This window comes from Triturus cristatus, chromosome 7 (assembly GCF_964204655.1).
Source record: "Triturus cristatus chromosome 7, aTriCri1.1, whole genome shotgun sequence".
NCBI lineage: Eukaryota > Metazoa > Chordata > Amphibia > Caudata > Salamandridae > Triturus > Triturus cristatus.
The window spans coordinates 1,694,411,667-1,694,427,475 of NC_140590.1; the positions used below are offsets into that span (position 1 = coordinate 1,694,411,667).

Sequence of the window (15,809 nt, forward strand, 5' to 3'; positions counted from 1 at the left end):
CCCGCAGGCAACGGGCCAATAGGCTCCCGCATTTATGCCCGCCCACGTAGTAGCTGTGCCGGAGACGCAATGCCGCGTATTCCGCCGTGTCGCGGTCCAGCGCCTCCAACTGCGCCCTCTGTGCCTTCAACAGCCGCCAAACCCTCGGGGCTCCCGTACGGCTATGCATGCGCTCCAACTCCCTGACCTTCTGTGACAACTCCGCTCGCTTCGCCTGACGTTCCCTGTTCTCGACCGCGGAGAGGGAAATAATGGCTCCGCGAACCACCGCCTTCAGAGCAAGCCAGCACGTGTGCACGGCCGTATCTCCGTTATCGTTGAAGCGCAAATACTCCTCGATGACGCCTTGCAGCTTTTTAACCACCACGGGGCGGAGCAGGAGCGTGTCACGCAGGCGCCACTGGCGGCGCCTTCCACCCACAGGCGGGAGCCGCAGCGTCGTGACCACCGCCGCGTGGTCCGATAGAGATGCCGCAAGTATCTCCACCCCAGAGGTTTCCTGACAGATTGCTCGGGTGGCCAGGAAGTAGTCTAGGCGCGCATAAGTGCCGTGCGCGCATGAGGTGTGTGTGTATTCCCGAGCCGAGGGATTGTACACCCGCCAGAGGTCCACCATAGCTAACTCCTGAAGCGCCGCGTAACCCTTCTGCGAGAGAGCGCCCACCTGCCCCGTACGTTGTGCCGACCGATCCATCTCGTTATCGAAGACTAAATTCAGGTCCCCCCCCAGCAGCAACCTCCGGTCCGGGGAAGCCGACAGCTCCGTCAGCGCCGCCTGCAGAAAACGTTCCGGTTTGTCATTAGGTGCATAAATCGAGCCCACCGTGAATGTGTAGTCCCCCATGTGGAATTGGTAGACAAGCAACCGGCCCCTGATCTCCGCCACCCTGTGCATCGTCAGCCCCCTGAACCGTGGTGCGAGAAGGATCGCCACCCCCGCCCGCTTAGAGGAGTCACAAGAAAAGAATTGTATGGGGAATGACCGGGACTGCAGCCGGTGCGTGTCTTTCAAAAGAAGGTGTGTTTCCTGGAGCAGGCATAGCTCAGCCCCTGACTGCGCCAGAAGGGAGAGAATGGATCTACGTTTGATAGGATTGTTCAGGCCCCGGACATTCAGCGTGAGAACCTTAAGCGTTGCGGAAGGCATACCCACCCAGCAAGGAGCGCCCGCTATAGACATACAATCCCGTAGTGACCAAGAGGCACCCCGAACCACCCAATCCCCACCCTACGAGCCCGGTATAGAAAAGAGAAGGGTAAAGAAGAAAAGAAGGAAGAAAGAGTAACAGCCCCAGTGTCCCCGCAAACCCTCCCCCCCCCCTCCCCAACTGTGTTAAACGAACCAATTGTCCATCTTCCAAGGAAGATCAGAAAGTCCCAAGTCAGTGGGGGCAACGTGGCTCACCAAGGCATCCCCCCCTCCCCGCCCACCCAGCTGTGAGCCCGCCAGCGGCGCCCCAACGCGCCTGGAGGCAACACCAACAACAGAGAGAGAAAGCAACAGAGGCGCTGTCCACAGATAACCCCCCTCAAGGGGTCTCAACCTTTGGGGCCAGCACCCCCGCCGCCGAGGATATGGCGTCCTGACGACCCTGCGCGATCTCCTCGGGGGGCGGCCCCCGCCTCCTGGAACCTCTGCGCCTTTGCTTCAACTGGGTCCATCCTGGGCCCGGATCCCTGACTCTCTGGGAGCTCGGCGCTGAAGCCTCCTCGTCGTCGTTCGGGCAGTCAATGTCCAACAACTTACACGCCTCCGTCAGGGAACGTAGCTGGTACAACCGATCGTTGTGCCGGAAGATTAGCCGAAATGGGTGTCCCCAGGAATATTTAATGTCCCGCTGACGGAGGGCCTCCGTGACAGGGCGGAAGGTCCTGCGCTTCTGGAGAGTCAACGCTGCGAGATCTTGGTAGAGCACCGGGGAAGTTCCCTGAAAGGCGATGGGGTGCTGGGAGCGCGCCCTCCGGAGTATCTCCTCCTTAGTGCCATAGTCCTGGAGGCAGACCAGAATATCGGCCGGAAGGGCATTGTCCGGACGCGGTGGGCCCACCCGATGAGCGCGGTCCAGGGTGAGTGCCGTCCCCGCCAGCCTCCCCAAAATCTGATTGAAGAGCTCTCGTGTGAAGGCAAAGACGTCTCCCGCTTCTGCGTTGCGTTTCACCCCCCGGATGCGTATATTATGCCGCCTCGACCTGTTCTCCAAGTCTTCCAGGTGAGATTGAATGTCCACCTGCTGGTCATGGAGCCGTAGGAGATCTTGATGCACCAGGGAGAGCTCCGTGTCCTGAGCGTCCACCCTGTCCTCCACCGCCTGAACTCGTTCTCCCACGCCGTCCAGGTCCCTCCGCACCTCCCTGAGCTCCGCCGCGAGTTCCTGCTTCATGCTCTTAAGTTCCTCCCGCTGCTCCGCGAACAGCGACAGTAGGAAGGCCCTGGTGACCGGTTCCGATCCCTCGTCTCCGGCCCCCGACGACCGCATCACTTCCGTCGCAGCCACCGAGGCCCCAGGCCCCGCCGCGGCCGCTCCACCCTGGCTCTTGGCAAACAGCTCCTGCAGCGACTTGCTCTGCGCCTTGTCCTTGCCTTTGCCCCGCTGGGTCGCCATGGCATAAGGGGGCGCTCCACCGGGCCGACGCCTCAAGTCCGGCCCAGGCTGCCTCCTGCGGGACGCAACCCGCCGCCACCTGTCCCGGGAGGCGGCCCGATGATCACGGCTCACCCTCTCTCCCCCAGCAGCACACGGGCGCCAGGCCTCCCCTCTTCTGGGTGCCCGCCGTTCTCCCCGGCTATTTCGCTCCACCGGGGGGGGGGGGGGGGAGGGGAGGGGGGGACTCCCCGCCCCCAGTCCTCTCACCTCCGGGCCGCGATGCACTGCGCTCATCGGCGGCGGTCAACCAGGGAAGGCCCCGACTCCAGGCGGCAGTCTCACGCGGCCGGGGCTGTGCAGCTCGTCTCTGGGCTTCCTAAACCTTTTATAGTTTTGCCTCCCAAGGTTTTCCTTTCAAAAACTGAAAATGACAGCCATTCATTATCTTGTCATTTCACAGCACATCTTGATTGGTTTTATTGCATCCTGCATCTCCAGTAGATCTGCTAGCTCAAGTTCTGTTCTCTTCAAACAAGAAAGGTCGAACCACGTCGATGTGGGGCATATAAGTGGTGCAGGTCTTAGGTAAGAGGTTAACATGGTCCACTACAGACCCGCAGGTATCAAATGTTATTCCAAGGGTTTTAACTCTATGAGAGACTGATTTCCACTTTACCCTGCAAGTCTTTTTACAGATACCCTGAAACCAACAAGAAATAGTTCAATTTTATTTTCTCTCAAGCCAAGCCAGCTCTCAGTTATCCACTGACTGATTACCTGTACAAAGTTCGACAAGGTAACAAAAGTCTGATTTTAAGTCCCCACTAAATGGAAGAATTAGCTGGGTGTCAACCACGTTTGTGTGAAAGGTTGAAAACGTACGTTTTCCTACCAGAAGATCCTGCAGAGGTTTCATGTGTACCGTGGTGAACAAGACCCATCCTTACCATCCGGAACATTCGGCCGGACAGAGTCAAACAACTTAAGTTAGCTTTCGCCTCTCTCCCACACTGCCCAGTGTTGCCCATGCAAGCATTGTTTCTGCGTTCCCCGTTCTCCCACAATTTGCTTTTGCCCCGTGGCTGACTTTTTAAAAAAAAAAAAGGCCTTTTCTTTTTATTTACGATCAAACTTGGATCAAATAACTGAATGGAAAAAAGAAAAAAGCGGCTGCATCATTTTGTATGCATGTGCGGTGCACGTGCCTACAAAATGACGTGGGAGGCTCATCAAAGGCTTTTGTTTTTCTAAGCTTTAGCCAGGATGCTGTGCACCATGGCGAAAAATAAATGGGAAGGCCAATAGGTCACAAAGGTGAGCCCTATAGCCTTTACCAATACTGCTACAATATACTCTTTATTTTATACACAGACTAATCCAGAGAGCCAACGAGCGTTGGGGAAGAAGGGGGGTGGGAATCAATAAATGAGGCTTTTTTATTTTTACTATGGAGTTGACACCTATGTTTTGGAAATGTGAAGTTTCTACTTCCAGTTCAAAATATATTCATACAACAGTGATGAAGAGAAGTGTGCCAGGGTCCCTGAAGGTGGGAATATCCCATGTTTATGATTTTCAGTGATGATTCTAAGATGCAGAAGTAATCACACATTTTTATACAACAATTAGGCCTGGGTAAAATTTAAATTACACTGGCGTAATTCCAGACATTTCGTGCCATGCTAGTTACATGAAATTCCGGAAACTCCGCAATTAAGCCACGTAGTATAATTACGCCGCAGTCTGCGGCAAAATTATAGCGTGGGAACAACGCAGACAACAAGAACGAAAGATGCTGTTCGCTTCAATTGTGTTTCAGTGTTTTTTAGGTCTCGCCTGACCCAGCGCATGCGCTGGTCTGGCGAGACATTTTGTGAGGGCTCAAAAAAGTGCTACCACTGTAGCCTAGAGCTACAGTGCATGTGCGCCTCACTTTCGCGGCCGCACGGCCGCTTTGATGTTTGATTGCGATCGCAATCACTTTCACGGCCGCTTTGATGTTCTCCGTGAGCCAGTTTTTTTCCCCTCATGTTTATTACTTCTATGTAGTAATGGTGGCACCCGTGCGCCGCCATTACTACAGAGCAGTAATAAACAGAAACAAGCATTGGCATAGCCAATAGGTCTCGCTTTTGGGACCTAAAAAGTATTTAGTTATGCAACTGTTGCATGGCTAAACACTTATGAGGTCCCAAAAGCGAGACCTATTGGCTATGCCAGTGCTTGTTTTTTTTAGAGCATGTGTCCTTGAGTCAAAAATGTAATTTATGTTGTGCGTTAAATAATGGATTTGCATTTCCCACAACTACTCATAACTTTACCACATTTTTCTGAAATTTCGCAAAAGCTAATTATGTGACTTTCGTACATCTCTAATAACAACAGCCCATAGGTTTCACTTTGTGGGTTCTGATACTCTCTTTCTTACTTCCCCACTCTCCCACCATACCTGATCCTCTTCTAGACGGCTTTGGCTTTCCTGTTGCAGCAGTTCCAAGATTTCCTTTGTTTCCTTCAGTTCCTTCTGAAGTTGTTGCAGTCTCTCCATGATAGACGATTTTTCAGCCTCTTTTGCAAGAAGAGCCTGACCAATGGAGGTGGGATGCAAGGAGTGTATACCACAGGATTGAGAGAGAAACAGAAAAGAAATGTAATAAACAGATTTGTCTTCAGAAAAAAAAAAAAAAAGCATGTAAAACATTCAATAAATAATGGACTTTATGAAACTTTGATACAACTCACAGCATGCTTCCTGTTGACACAGAAAAATACCCCCTCAAACTTATTTGCTTCCCCAGTCCTTCATGGCATTACCCAGCTTTCCATACAGCTCCATCTTTCTGGCGACCTCCATATCTTATGAACACTATCCCTCCCTCCCTCATTCCAGTTCCAAACGTCCCCCTGCTTTGGGTGTCCAATACCACGTGATGTGTTTTAATACAATGGTAAGGATGATGACACAATGGATACATGGGCTTGTCACTGCAATGCAACAGTACCTGCTGCTGGTCTTGCTCTGCTCTGGAGAGATTAGCTTCATTCTCTATCCACAGAGCACTGTTGGCATCTCTCATCTTTTCTAGAGCCTCCTCAAATCCTCTTGAGAGCTCGCTCTCGCGCTCTGCCAAGTAGGCATTGGCGGCTGCACGTTCTGCATCACGCTGTTCCTGCAGAATGTCCTATGAGAAGAAATTAGAACAGCAGTGTTAGACCTGTCAGCCCTTTGGGTGGTCCCTCCTCATCATTATTTATTTTGTCCCACTTTTGCCTCAAACCCGGTTTGAATTTTTCCTTTTTGGGAACCACCAGACTTTTTAGTGTTGCTGCAGATTCAGGGAGCCATTTTAGCTACCCCTGAAACTTCTGTCTGAGGGCCTGGAGCACAAAATGGTGGCCACCTGTGACATCACCAGCATCCACTGGAACCTACCAGCACCTTCCAGAACATTCCAGAACCCTGTGACAGTTGGAGGCGGTTTAGAATGTTGGGAAGCTAAGACAGAGAGTTGGCAGTTGGAGCTGGCAGTTGGCACCTGACTGGTGAGGAGTGAGCAGCAAAAACGTGAAGGAGGAAGGAGTGAAGCAGCAGGGGTGGAAACTTGTGCCTGGAGTGGGGTCCATAAACCCACCCTTGATACTAGTCCCTACTGACGGAGCCCAGCCTAGAGCCCTGTGTGGGAAGAAGTCAGAAAAACCATCCTGAGGACCTGGACAGCAGGAACAGGCCTTAGAAACAAGAAAACAGCAAGATCCTGACCTGGAAGCTGGTTTCCCTGAAGTCCGACGTCGAGTAGCCTAAGACCTGGAGCCCGAGGTGGAGAAGCGGCGCTGACTGGAAAAGCAGACGTCGTACCCGGAGCCGCCAGAGGTCGAGAGAGGGCGCCGTCAGAGGTCGTGAGGAATACCAGAGGTCGAGGAGGAAGTCACCCGAGGTCGAGTGAGCGGCGTCATCGGAGGAGTGAAGTCCGCCCTCCGGAGTCGTCGGAGACCGAGGTGAAGGGTAACGGAGGTCGGGAGTGAGGATCGCACTCCGGAGTCGCCGGAACCTGTGAGAATCGTGCCGGAGGTCGGGAGTGGAGGTCGCACTCCGGAGTCGCCGGAAACCTGTGAGGAGCACCGGAGGTCGGGAGTGAGGATCGCACTCCGGAGCCGCCGGAAGTTGACACCGAGGCAAGGCCGGCCGACGTCATCGAAGCCGAGGTCGCCATCGGACCGGAGCCGCCCGAAGTCGACACCGAGTAAGACTGCCTGACGCCATCGAATCGGAGGTCGAGATCGAACCGAGGCCGCTGACATCGAGACCGGATCCGCCTGCCGGCGTCGTCAAAGAACTGACATTGTGCCGAGGCCGCCGACATCGAACCGGAACCGCCTCACGGCATCGATACGACTCCAGCGGCGTCGGAGCATCAGAAAAAGGGCAGTAAGTGGAGTAGAGGGCGCCTAAGGCCCTGTGGAGACCTGAGAGACTGCTCTAAGGGGCTAGGGAGGTGCTGGAACCAACCTGACTGTGCCAGGGGTGAACTGGGACTAATCTAGAGAAGTTGTGTGGAGAGAGAGAGCCAGGTCTCTGGTATTTTCCCCCTTTATCTACCGCAGTTTAGGCCTCAGCCTTGACCAAGCCAGGGAGTAGACACCCCCAAGCCTTCCACATCCCCACAAGCTGTGCCTGGGCCAAATCAGCCCTTAGGAATTCAAAAGTGATCTGAATCCATGAGTGTCACTGTCAGCTTTTAAGTATTTATTAGGGGCACTGTATTTATTGTATTTAACCTATTTATTGTTCCACTGTATTTATTGGTCCACAGTATTTATTGATGCACAATATTTATTGGTTACAGTATTTATTGCCTCAGAATATTTAATTGCCTGTCTGTATTGCACTTTTATTTATGCCTTCAGTATTTATGATCACCCCTATTTATTGAATCATTAAGCCAGTATTTATTTGTCCTGCACTTTCTAAAAAGTTTGTATATTGTGATTGTTATTTATTTTCTCCAATCAGCAACTAAGAGAAAAAGCAGATAAAGAAAGTTATTTTCATAATTTTTACGGTGTAGAGTCGTTTTTGGAACGGATGCACGCATGGTTATTGTTTGGGTATGTTGTATGCTTAGCACGGAGCCTGATTCCTGACCACTCGAGCCAAGCTACCACAGTGTGTCCGGAAGACCACCACCACCCCTTCTAGTGTGGGAGTGGGTTTCCAACAAGCAGAAATAAAGGTGAGCTCTCAGAAAGAAGGCAGATTTGTAGAGCAACTTTTGATTAGTATATGCAGACCAGAGTGTTGTAATACACTTTACATTAATACCTATATACCATGCACAGATCAGGGCTCGGTCTTCTGTCCAGAAAACTTTGGGCCTCATTACGATGAGGCTCGGAAAGCCTCCAAACACAGTGCGGTGCTTTCCGAGCCTCATCGCGGTTTCAAAACAGACCGCCTCATTACAATGGAGGCTGTCGGTTTTGAAACCAGCCAGACATTTCGGCTGGCTTCAAATGGACTCAAGGAGCCAATCTGCCAGTCGGAACTGGCACGTAATCCCTATGGATGGCGTTTTAAGCAGTCTGCATTACGTTGTACGTTTCTGGCAGGGTTTCAATGCTGGGCTTTACAACATGGATACCCTGTTGGAAGCGACTTTGGGGGCCCCTAGCTGGGCCCCCTTCAGCCAGTGGCCTCCGGTTGGGGCAGGCACTGTGAGGTGCCTGCCCCGCAGTGCAGGAATGAACACAAAATCTCTTTTCTGTATGGGAGCTTGTGCTGCGGCCGGTTTCTGACAGCAGCACTAGCTCCCATACAGAAAAGGGAGCTTGCAACTGCACATGAAAATTCTACGGTCGGGACCGCCGACTGAAGGTCGGTCAACCCTTATCCACAACGGTATCAGGCAGACGCAAGTCTACCCGACATCGAAATAAGGCCCTAAGCATTTTCCAAAATCAATGGAACTGCCAATTTCTCCCTGCACGTTTAGAAACTCTGGAGGTAATCCACTTACTTTTAGTTACCTTCAGAGTACCAAGTGCAAATCTAACGTTGGGGATGGATCAGAAGCTGACCACTTTGAAGTGGATTTAACAGTGTACCACAACATGCAGTGTGGATGATCTTGGACATCGATTTACATTAGTGTTCCATGTTAACATAATTAAAACACTTTAAGACATTATTAATTTACATTGCTGGTTACAAGGGAAACTGTTTTAGCTGGTGCAGCATGGCATGGAAAGGAATGAGTGGATGGCAAATTGACTGCGATCCTTTGTTTTAAGAGAGAAGTTTCTTGCTCATTAGCTACACAGTGATCCCTGTGCTTTATTCTGAGAACAGGTGAAAAAGACAGGAATGGCATCGTTTTATATTGCATCCTGATGGCAGCCAGACAGTCATCAGTCTTAAAGACACTAGCTTGTACCATCCTGAAACCCTGCCAGTCCATGGCCAGCTGGTGGGTGTTCAATCCTAATTAGGTTCATGCTTGAGCATTTTAGATTGTCCTCTTTAGGACTCCAGATTGAATATTTTCTTACAACTTGTTACGGCCATTGGTCTGCACCAAACTACTAGAAATGTTGGTGGAAAAAAAAATTGCAAATCCGTACTTGTTTACGGAAGGACTTGTATGGGTAGGGATTTACTTTTTTGTGAATTATCAGGGTATTTTGCATCCGTTGCAAAGTTCTCACAGTGCAACATTTGCATTTCAGCTGAAAAAGAAAGAGCCGGATTCAGGATAACCCATCATTTAAGAAATATGGTCCCAGCAAAATGTATAAAAGAGGTTGAAGTGGCTAGGGCTTTCTCAGCCTTCACCAATATCACAGTGTAACCGTTACTGCAAGGTGTAACAGACAGGAGGAAGCCACACTTACCTGCCTTTCTCCATTAAAAGCTGCAATAATGACAGCTTATTTACTCCCCCCCCCCTCCATTTTGTAACAGAAACAGAACCTGCCACACTCCATTGGCCCTGTCCCCAGAGCACATTGCAGAAGGAACCCACAGTTGACTGATTTCCACCCACTTCCCAGTGTAATGGAGACAGAAAAGAGCATGGTATGAAAGATAGGCGGAAACTAAATTCTATGTCCGCTGCAAGACGCAATAGAGACAGAAAGGACCAACACGTCAATGATATTGTCCCAACTTCACTTTTTTACAGAAGTAAAACCAATCAATTGGCTCTGCTCATACCGCCCAGTGTAGTGGAGACCTATGGGACTCTGTCTCCATTTCATTTGTGTAAAAAGTGAAAGAGGAGGTACACTCGACTGACTCTGGCCCTGCTACATGGTCTAATAGAGACAGAAAGGAGCAACACTCCATTGATTCTGCCCCCACTACCAGGCTTCACTGACTATGGCCATTTGGTTCTGCCCCCACAGAACAGTGTCATAGAAAGAAGGGACCCACACTAAACTGTTTCTGTTGCATGACATAATAGAGACAGAAGGGGCACATGGTACATTAGTTATTTTCCCTCTGCACAGCAAAATGGAAATAGAAGGGGGCCACGCTTTATTGACTTTGTCCCTTTCCTTGTCAACTAGAGACAACAGAGAATTGTGGCTCATTGGGCTCAAATATGTAGCAAAGCAGATGAGAAAATAGGAGCACCACAAACACTGAGGTAACAGGCACAACTGCTCAGCTAACTAGTAGGGTGAGGCGAGTGGGCGCTAAAATGAAGGGAGTAAGGAATACAGGGGGTGAGGGGTGAATAGGTTAGGAGGGTGAAAAAGGCCCAGACTCAAAAATGAAACCTACTACAAAAAAAGAGGATCTACACCCCGGAGCGGCGGGAGCACGAAGACAAGCGCAAGAGGGAGAGAACACCATAGGCAACACAGAAAGTGGGGTGGGGAAAGAAACGCATGTACGAGAGAGAGTTGCTTGGTGTAGAGAGAAGTACACAAGGGAGACAGCTGGAAAACACATGCACATGTGGAGTGCTCAACAAAAAATTGTAGTTAATTAAAACTGAGCAGAAGGAGGACACAAACAAAGAGGCTTTGCTCGAGGGGAGGAACAAGGCACGCCATGAAATAAGAAGCAAGCACTGTAAATCCTTGGGGTAAGCTGCGAATAGGTCTTGTGCAACCAGACAGCTTGTGCTGTCTGGTAAACTGGACCTAAAAATGAAACAAAGTAGTACAAAGGGTGACAAATGCTGCATTTTAACCTGTATTTTACTGAGATTTACAGTCGCTCGAAAGGAAATCACATCTAAAATACCACAACCTTATCCACTCTCTTTTAATTTTCTCTATATTTTGGAGAGCAGCCCCCCCCCCCCAACTCACACATACAGTTCTCCACAGTACAGAGTAACAGAGAAAGAAGGTCACACTCCATTCACTCTGTCCACATTGTACTATGCAATATAGAAAAGAGTGCCACACAGTTAATTAACTGTCAACCCTGTAGCGTTTGACAGCGACAGAAGAGGATCATACTCAGACTCTCACAACTCTGCATATATAATAAGAGACCGTAGACTCTCATGGTCAATTGTGTCTATTCTTCCCCAAACATCTGTACCTGCTCTTTCTGCAGTCCTTCTATATCCTCCTCATGGCTTTTCTGGAGTTCGATACGTTCCTGCTGGTGTTGCTGCTGGAGGCGGGAGAGGTCCAGTTCTAGAGCTGCCCGCTGCTGATCTGCTTTTAGTTTCTGTGCCTCTAGTTCACTCTGCAAACAGCTGACCTCTCCTGCACAGAAGGATTATGTGAAGCAGAAGTTAAATCATATCTATCCAGATCTAAAGATCATGTCAACAAGCAAAGGAGTCTCCACTTTAGCATCTTGCACCCTGATTGTCTAAATGGTAGATGCATCTTTACTTTCCCCTGATGGCAGCTCCCCACCCTTTTCTCACCTTGGATGACTTCCTTGGTCTGAGTGGCAGTCTGGACAGTAGTTTCTAGCTGACTTCGGGCAATCTCAAGTTGAGACACCTGCTCCTGAGCCTGGAAAAGACTGGTCTCAAGGGACTCCTTTGCTGACCTGAGGGGGAGGGAAACAGCATTTCCAAGAGGAAGGCAGACAAACAAGAAAAAAAGGGGCGAACAACAAAATAAGAAAAAGAAATGGAGAAACAAACAAGAATGAAAAAAGACAATGCGAGAGAAAGGAGACTGTAAAAAGAAGAATATATCATGGGAGACCATAGGAGCAAAAAGGAGGGTGAGAAAGGAAAAAATAGACAACAGGGACAAATAGTGTTAGAGAAACAGAACAAAGGAATAAATGTAGGCAAAAAAATAGAAAATGTGTTGGCGAAAGGAAAGGTAAGGAGCAACCAAGACAAAGATAGCATGTACACTAGAAACAAGAACAAATGATAAAAAGAAACATTGGAAGCAAGCAAGAGAATTAACAAACAAGTGAGAAAAGAGAATAACCAGAGGGAGCAGGAAGCATGAATGGAGAAAGAGAAAGACTACATGCAAGTGCAAGAAAAACTAAAGACGTAAAAAGGAGGAGAATATGGGCAAAGGGAAACCTAGACAGGAGGGGATGAGGCAAGTACTAGAAATGGATACAAGTGACAAAGATTTTATAATAAGGGAATAGGTGGAAAAACAATTGAAAACCAGGAAAGCAAGCAGATAATGAAGAATACAGAAACTGAGGACAATATGTAAAAAAAAGGCAAAAGAGGTTGGGGTGTAGGGAGTAAAGAAAGACGGGGATGGCAAGAAAAAGGGGCAGCACAGACAAGAATAAGTTCCTACATCTAGGTTTCCTATGTGTGCATGATCTACCTGACACGGCTAAATTGCTCCTCCAGGCTTTTCCGCTCCCGATCCACTGAACCAAGTTGTACTTCCAACCGAGCTCGCTCCCTCGCCTCTGCTTCTTGCTGCCGCAACAGCTTTTCGAGTGTCTCAAGGCGAGATGATGACTCCTGGCGTGACTCCTCCAGCTGAAGGCTATAGGCATCTTGCTGGCGGCACATCTGTGGAGAGACAGCAAGCAAGAAAGAGTGAACAATCGGGACAAAGGTTTAGTCTGCATGTCTATTCCATCCATAGCTGCCCTTCCCACTCACCTTTCTCAGTTTTTCTTCAGTCTCCTGTAACTCAGCCCGCAGACTGCTCATCTCCACCTCCAACTCTTCTTTGGTCTTATCTGCATGTTGTAGTGACCGTTCTAGTTGCAAGTTTTCAGCGGTGATTGTAGACTTCTCTTTCTCTGAATGGCTCAAATCCTCCCAGAGAGAGGCCTGTGTGCGGTCAGATTCTTGTAGCTGCACAAGAAGGGCATTATGTGCAAGCTCCATCTGAAGGAGAATATACGAAGAAGTGAAAGTAAATGCATGCGCACAAATCACAAAGGTGAATTAGAAGTAGTAAGAGGGAAGACATGAATGGATGGACATTGTATTAAATAAACAACATTCTGATCTGTTTGCTGTTACTTTGAGAAATCAGTAGCTATCTTTCCTAAGAATGTATCACCCTTCCAGTATGTACATACAGGACAGCTACAGGTTATAAAATAGAGTGAAGAAAAGGGAACAATGTGAAATGCTACTATCTCAAAGGGGACTTCACAACTTGAGGCACTCTAGTAATTACATGCCTTTTCCAAAAAACAGAATTGTGCTGATTTGTAAACATTCCTGATAATATTAATCAGAAGTACCACGGAGCTATAAAAAAGCAGTTACTTTCTTCTACGAAAGAGACGAGAATAAGGAAACATACTTCTAAAGAGACAGAAAAAAGAAAAAGACAGCACATAAGTGGGAGACACACACAAACAAACAGAGAGAAACAGCGTGCATGCAAGCAATGTGGCAATGTGGCATGGGCTCCTCTAAGAATTCATCTTCCCATAGGAATCCAGAGTTCAGCCCTTGATCACCTGCATCAGCTGCTGGTTGAGCTGCACCTTATCCTGTGCCAGAGCCTCACTTATTGCCCCCATCTTATCTGCCGCATCACGCAGATCAGATGCTTCAGCCTTCATCCGTGCCTGGGCCACTGTCAGCTCTGTGACTGACTGCTCAGCCTATCAGCAAATATCGAGAAGAAAGTCAGAAGATTTGAAGATGCAACTTCAGGGAGCAGTTTTATTATAAAGGGGGACAAGGAGTGATTTAGAGCTTCAGACAGATCTGTTTTCCACCACAGAATGCATATGTAGATTTAAAGAGAACACAGAAGTGCTGATTTAACATTATTGTAATCCTAGTTCTCGATCATGGACATTCTCTCGAAGTTCATAGTTATTCAAATATTTAAGTGCATGAATTATGAAAATACTTTACAATATAAATCATGCCTAACGGAGACAACATTCAATGATTCTCTGATGAATGCAACTAATTAAATCAAACCAGTTGTAGTGCATTTGAGTGGCATAGAAAGAGACTTCTAACTGAAACAATAAAGAGAGAAGTGACATGGCTTCCTGAAATCCTGAGGCAGAAGGCACTTCTCACTTAACAAAACCTCACAGTATTCCATTACTCCTTATTGTCCATGTTTGTGTGTTATTGGTAATCTATTTGTGTCTTTACAAAGTGTAATATAATTAATAACTGATTAGTGAGGAGCTCCCCATCATATCATCATAGTATTTGCTCTGATAGTCATAAACAATAGCCGTGTGTGCTTGTTCCGGAACATGTATTTTAAACATCTATTTTCAATAATTGAAAGTAATTTACAAATAAAGGCTTTACCAGAGAAGACATTTTCTCACTTTTGTATTTCAGCAAACAAAATCAGACACAATAAAGTACATTTCACTGATGCCAAAACACCACCACAGAAAAAGCATTTAACTGAAAAATAGAGAATAAAGGGGTGCACCTAACAAGCATGGAAAGTGTCACTGCCTGATTTTTCCTTTCACTGAGCATGGATACCATGACACTGGAGCAGCCATCATGTGCTTGAAAACAATGTTTTGAGGTTTTTTTCTTGCTTTCATTTAACATCATATGATATCTACATGGCTTACTGGATTATTTGTATATTGGCATACATCAAATACATTTTACTAAATGATGCATCACAAATTTTGTACCTAAAATTGCATGATAGTTTAGCTAAAGTTGCAAATGTTTGTTGCATACATTTCATTTTGAAAGAAACTAATCACCAACCTAGTTTTCAGGCTGCTGCATGTATTTACATATAGTTAGGCAGAATTATTAGTTGCTGCATTATATAGGCATCCTTGAATAGCTATTTCTTGCAAAAATATGTACGTATTTTTAGATTGGTCAAAGCTAAAGGGTTTGCCACAGCAGAACAGTCCAAAATGCAGACAAAGACTGAATTACTGAAGCTCTCCTCCAACACAATGGCAGCGGACATTCTGAAATCGACTCATGAGACCAGATCGTCATTGGAGGGTAGAATCAGAGAAGTCTGTTTAGACATGCCACTACTCAGGCAGGACCTGCAAAGTGTAGCTGTGCATGCCACAGAGGCTGACGTTTGTATATTTGATGCTACAGACTCACTCCAAACTCTTTAAAATGTGATCTTGATACTTAATCACAGTAAAGAAAAGGCAGAAGACATGAGTGAAGACCTCTTAGATTGATGGGTATGCACGAAGGGCCAGAGGGCTCAAGCTCCAAGCAGTCTCTCACTGAGTGGTTAGAGTCCTGGGTGCCTGTGGGAGACCTCTGACTCAGTTTTATACCTGAAATCGCTAACAGCGCATTTGTGCAGAAGCACGTCCTTCACCTATGGCCGCTTGGCTGGTCGAGGCGCCAGACACTTGGCTGGGGAGCAACACAAAGTGTCAATGAACAAATTTATTGAGTTTGTGTATGATGGAGGAGTTTGTATTCTAGTCGTCAATGGCTGGTTATTAGGCACCAGTTCCTAACTCAGCTTATAGACTGGAATTGGAACTACAGGGGCATAAACGTCTTACTGGGATGCCTTTGTGGCTGTCAAATACCACCAACTTTACCGCAAGCAACAAGAATCCTCCTAAAATGCTGGTACAGCACTTTATGATAGATTAAATGGGATGGGAACCTAACACACGTTATTTCCACACCTTTTGGCACAGCTCCTGGCTATCTGAGGTACCCGCCCTCAAGGGGATGAGACACTAGGATCTTATTGCTTACTGTAATACCTTAAGTTCCTTTGCTTATTTGACAACAGAGTTCTTGCTGTAAAAATTTCAGGTTTTTAGGCATTCACAACTAAGACATGCTCTGGACTGAT

General features: G+C 47.8%; 1 protein-coding gene across 1 annotated transcript in view; it reads right to left on the minus strand.

Annotated features, from left to right (window-relative positions):
• The window catches only part of LOC146812790 (uncharacterized), a 266,004-nt gene that overhangs the window by 147,822 nt on the left and 102,373 nt on the right, over positions 1 to 15,809 (minus strand). The window contains exons 15-21 of the mRNA XM_085619906.1: positions 13,474 to 13,620; positions 12,656 to 12,886; positions 12,369 to 12,562; positions 11,480 to 11,607; positions 11,143 to 11,312; positions 5,588 to 5,767; positions 5,035 to 5,169 (exon numbers count right to left, since the gene is read on the minus strand). Of these exons, the coding sequence (XP_085476032.1) occupies positions 5,035 to 5,169; positions 5,588 to 5,767; positions 11,143 to 11,312; positions 11,480 to 11,607; positions 12,369 to 12,562; positions 12,656 to 12,886; positions 13,474 to 13,620 (1,185 nt within the window). The remainder of the gene's footprint in view (positions 1 to 5,034; positions 5,170 to 5,587; positions 5,768 to 11,142; positions 11,313 to 11,479; positions 11,608 to 12,368; positions 12,563 to 12,655; positions 12,887 to 13,473; positions 13,621 to 15,809) is intronic.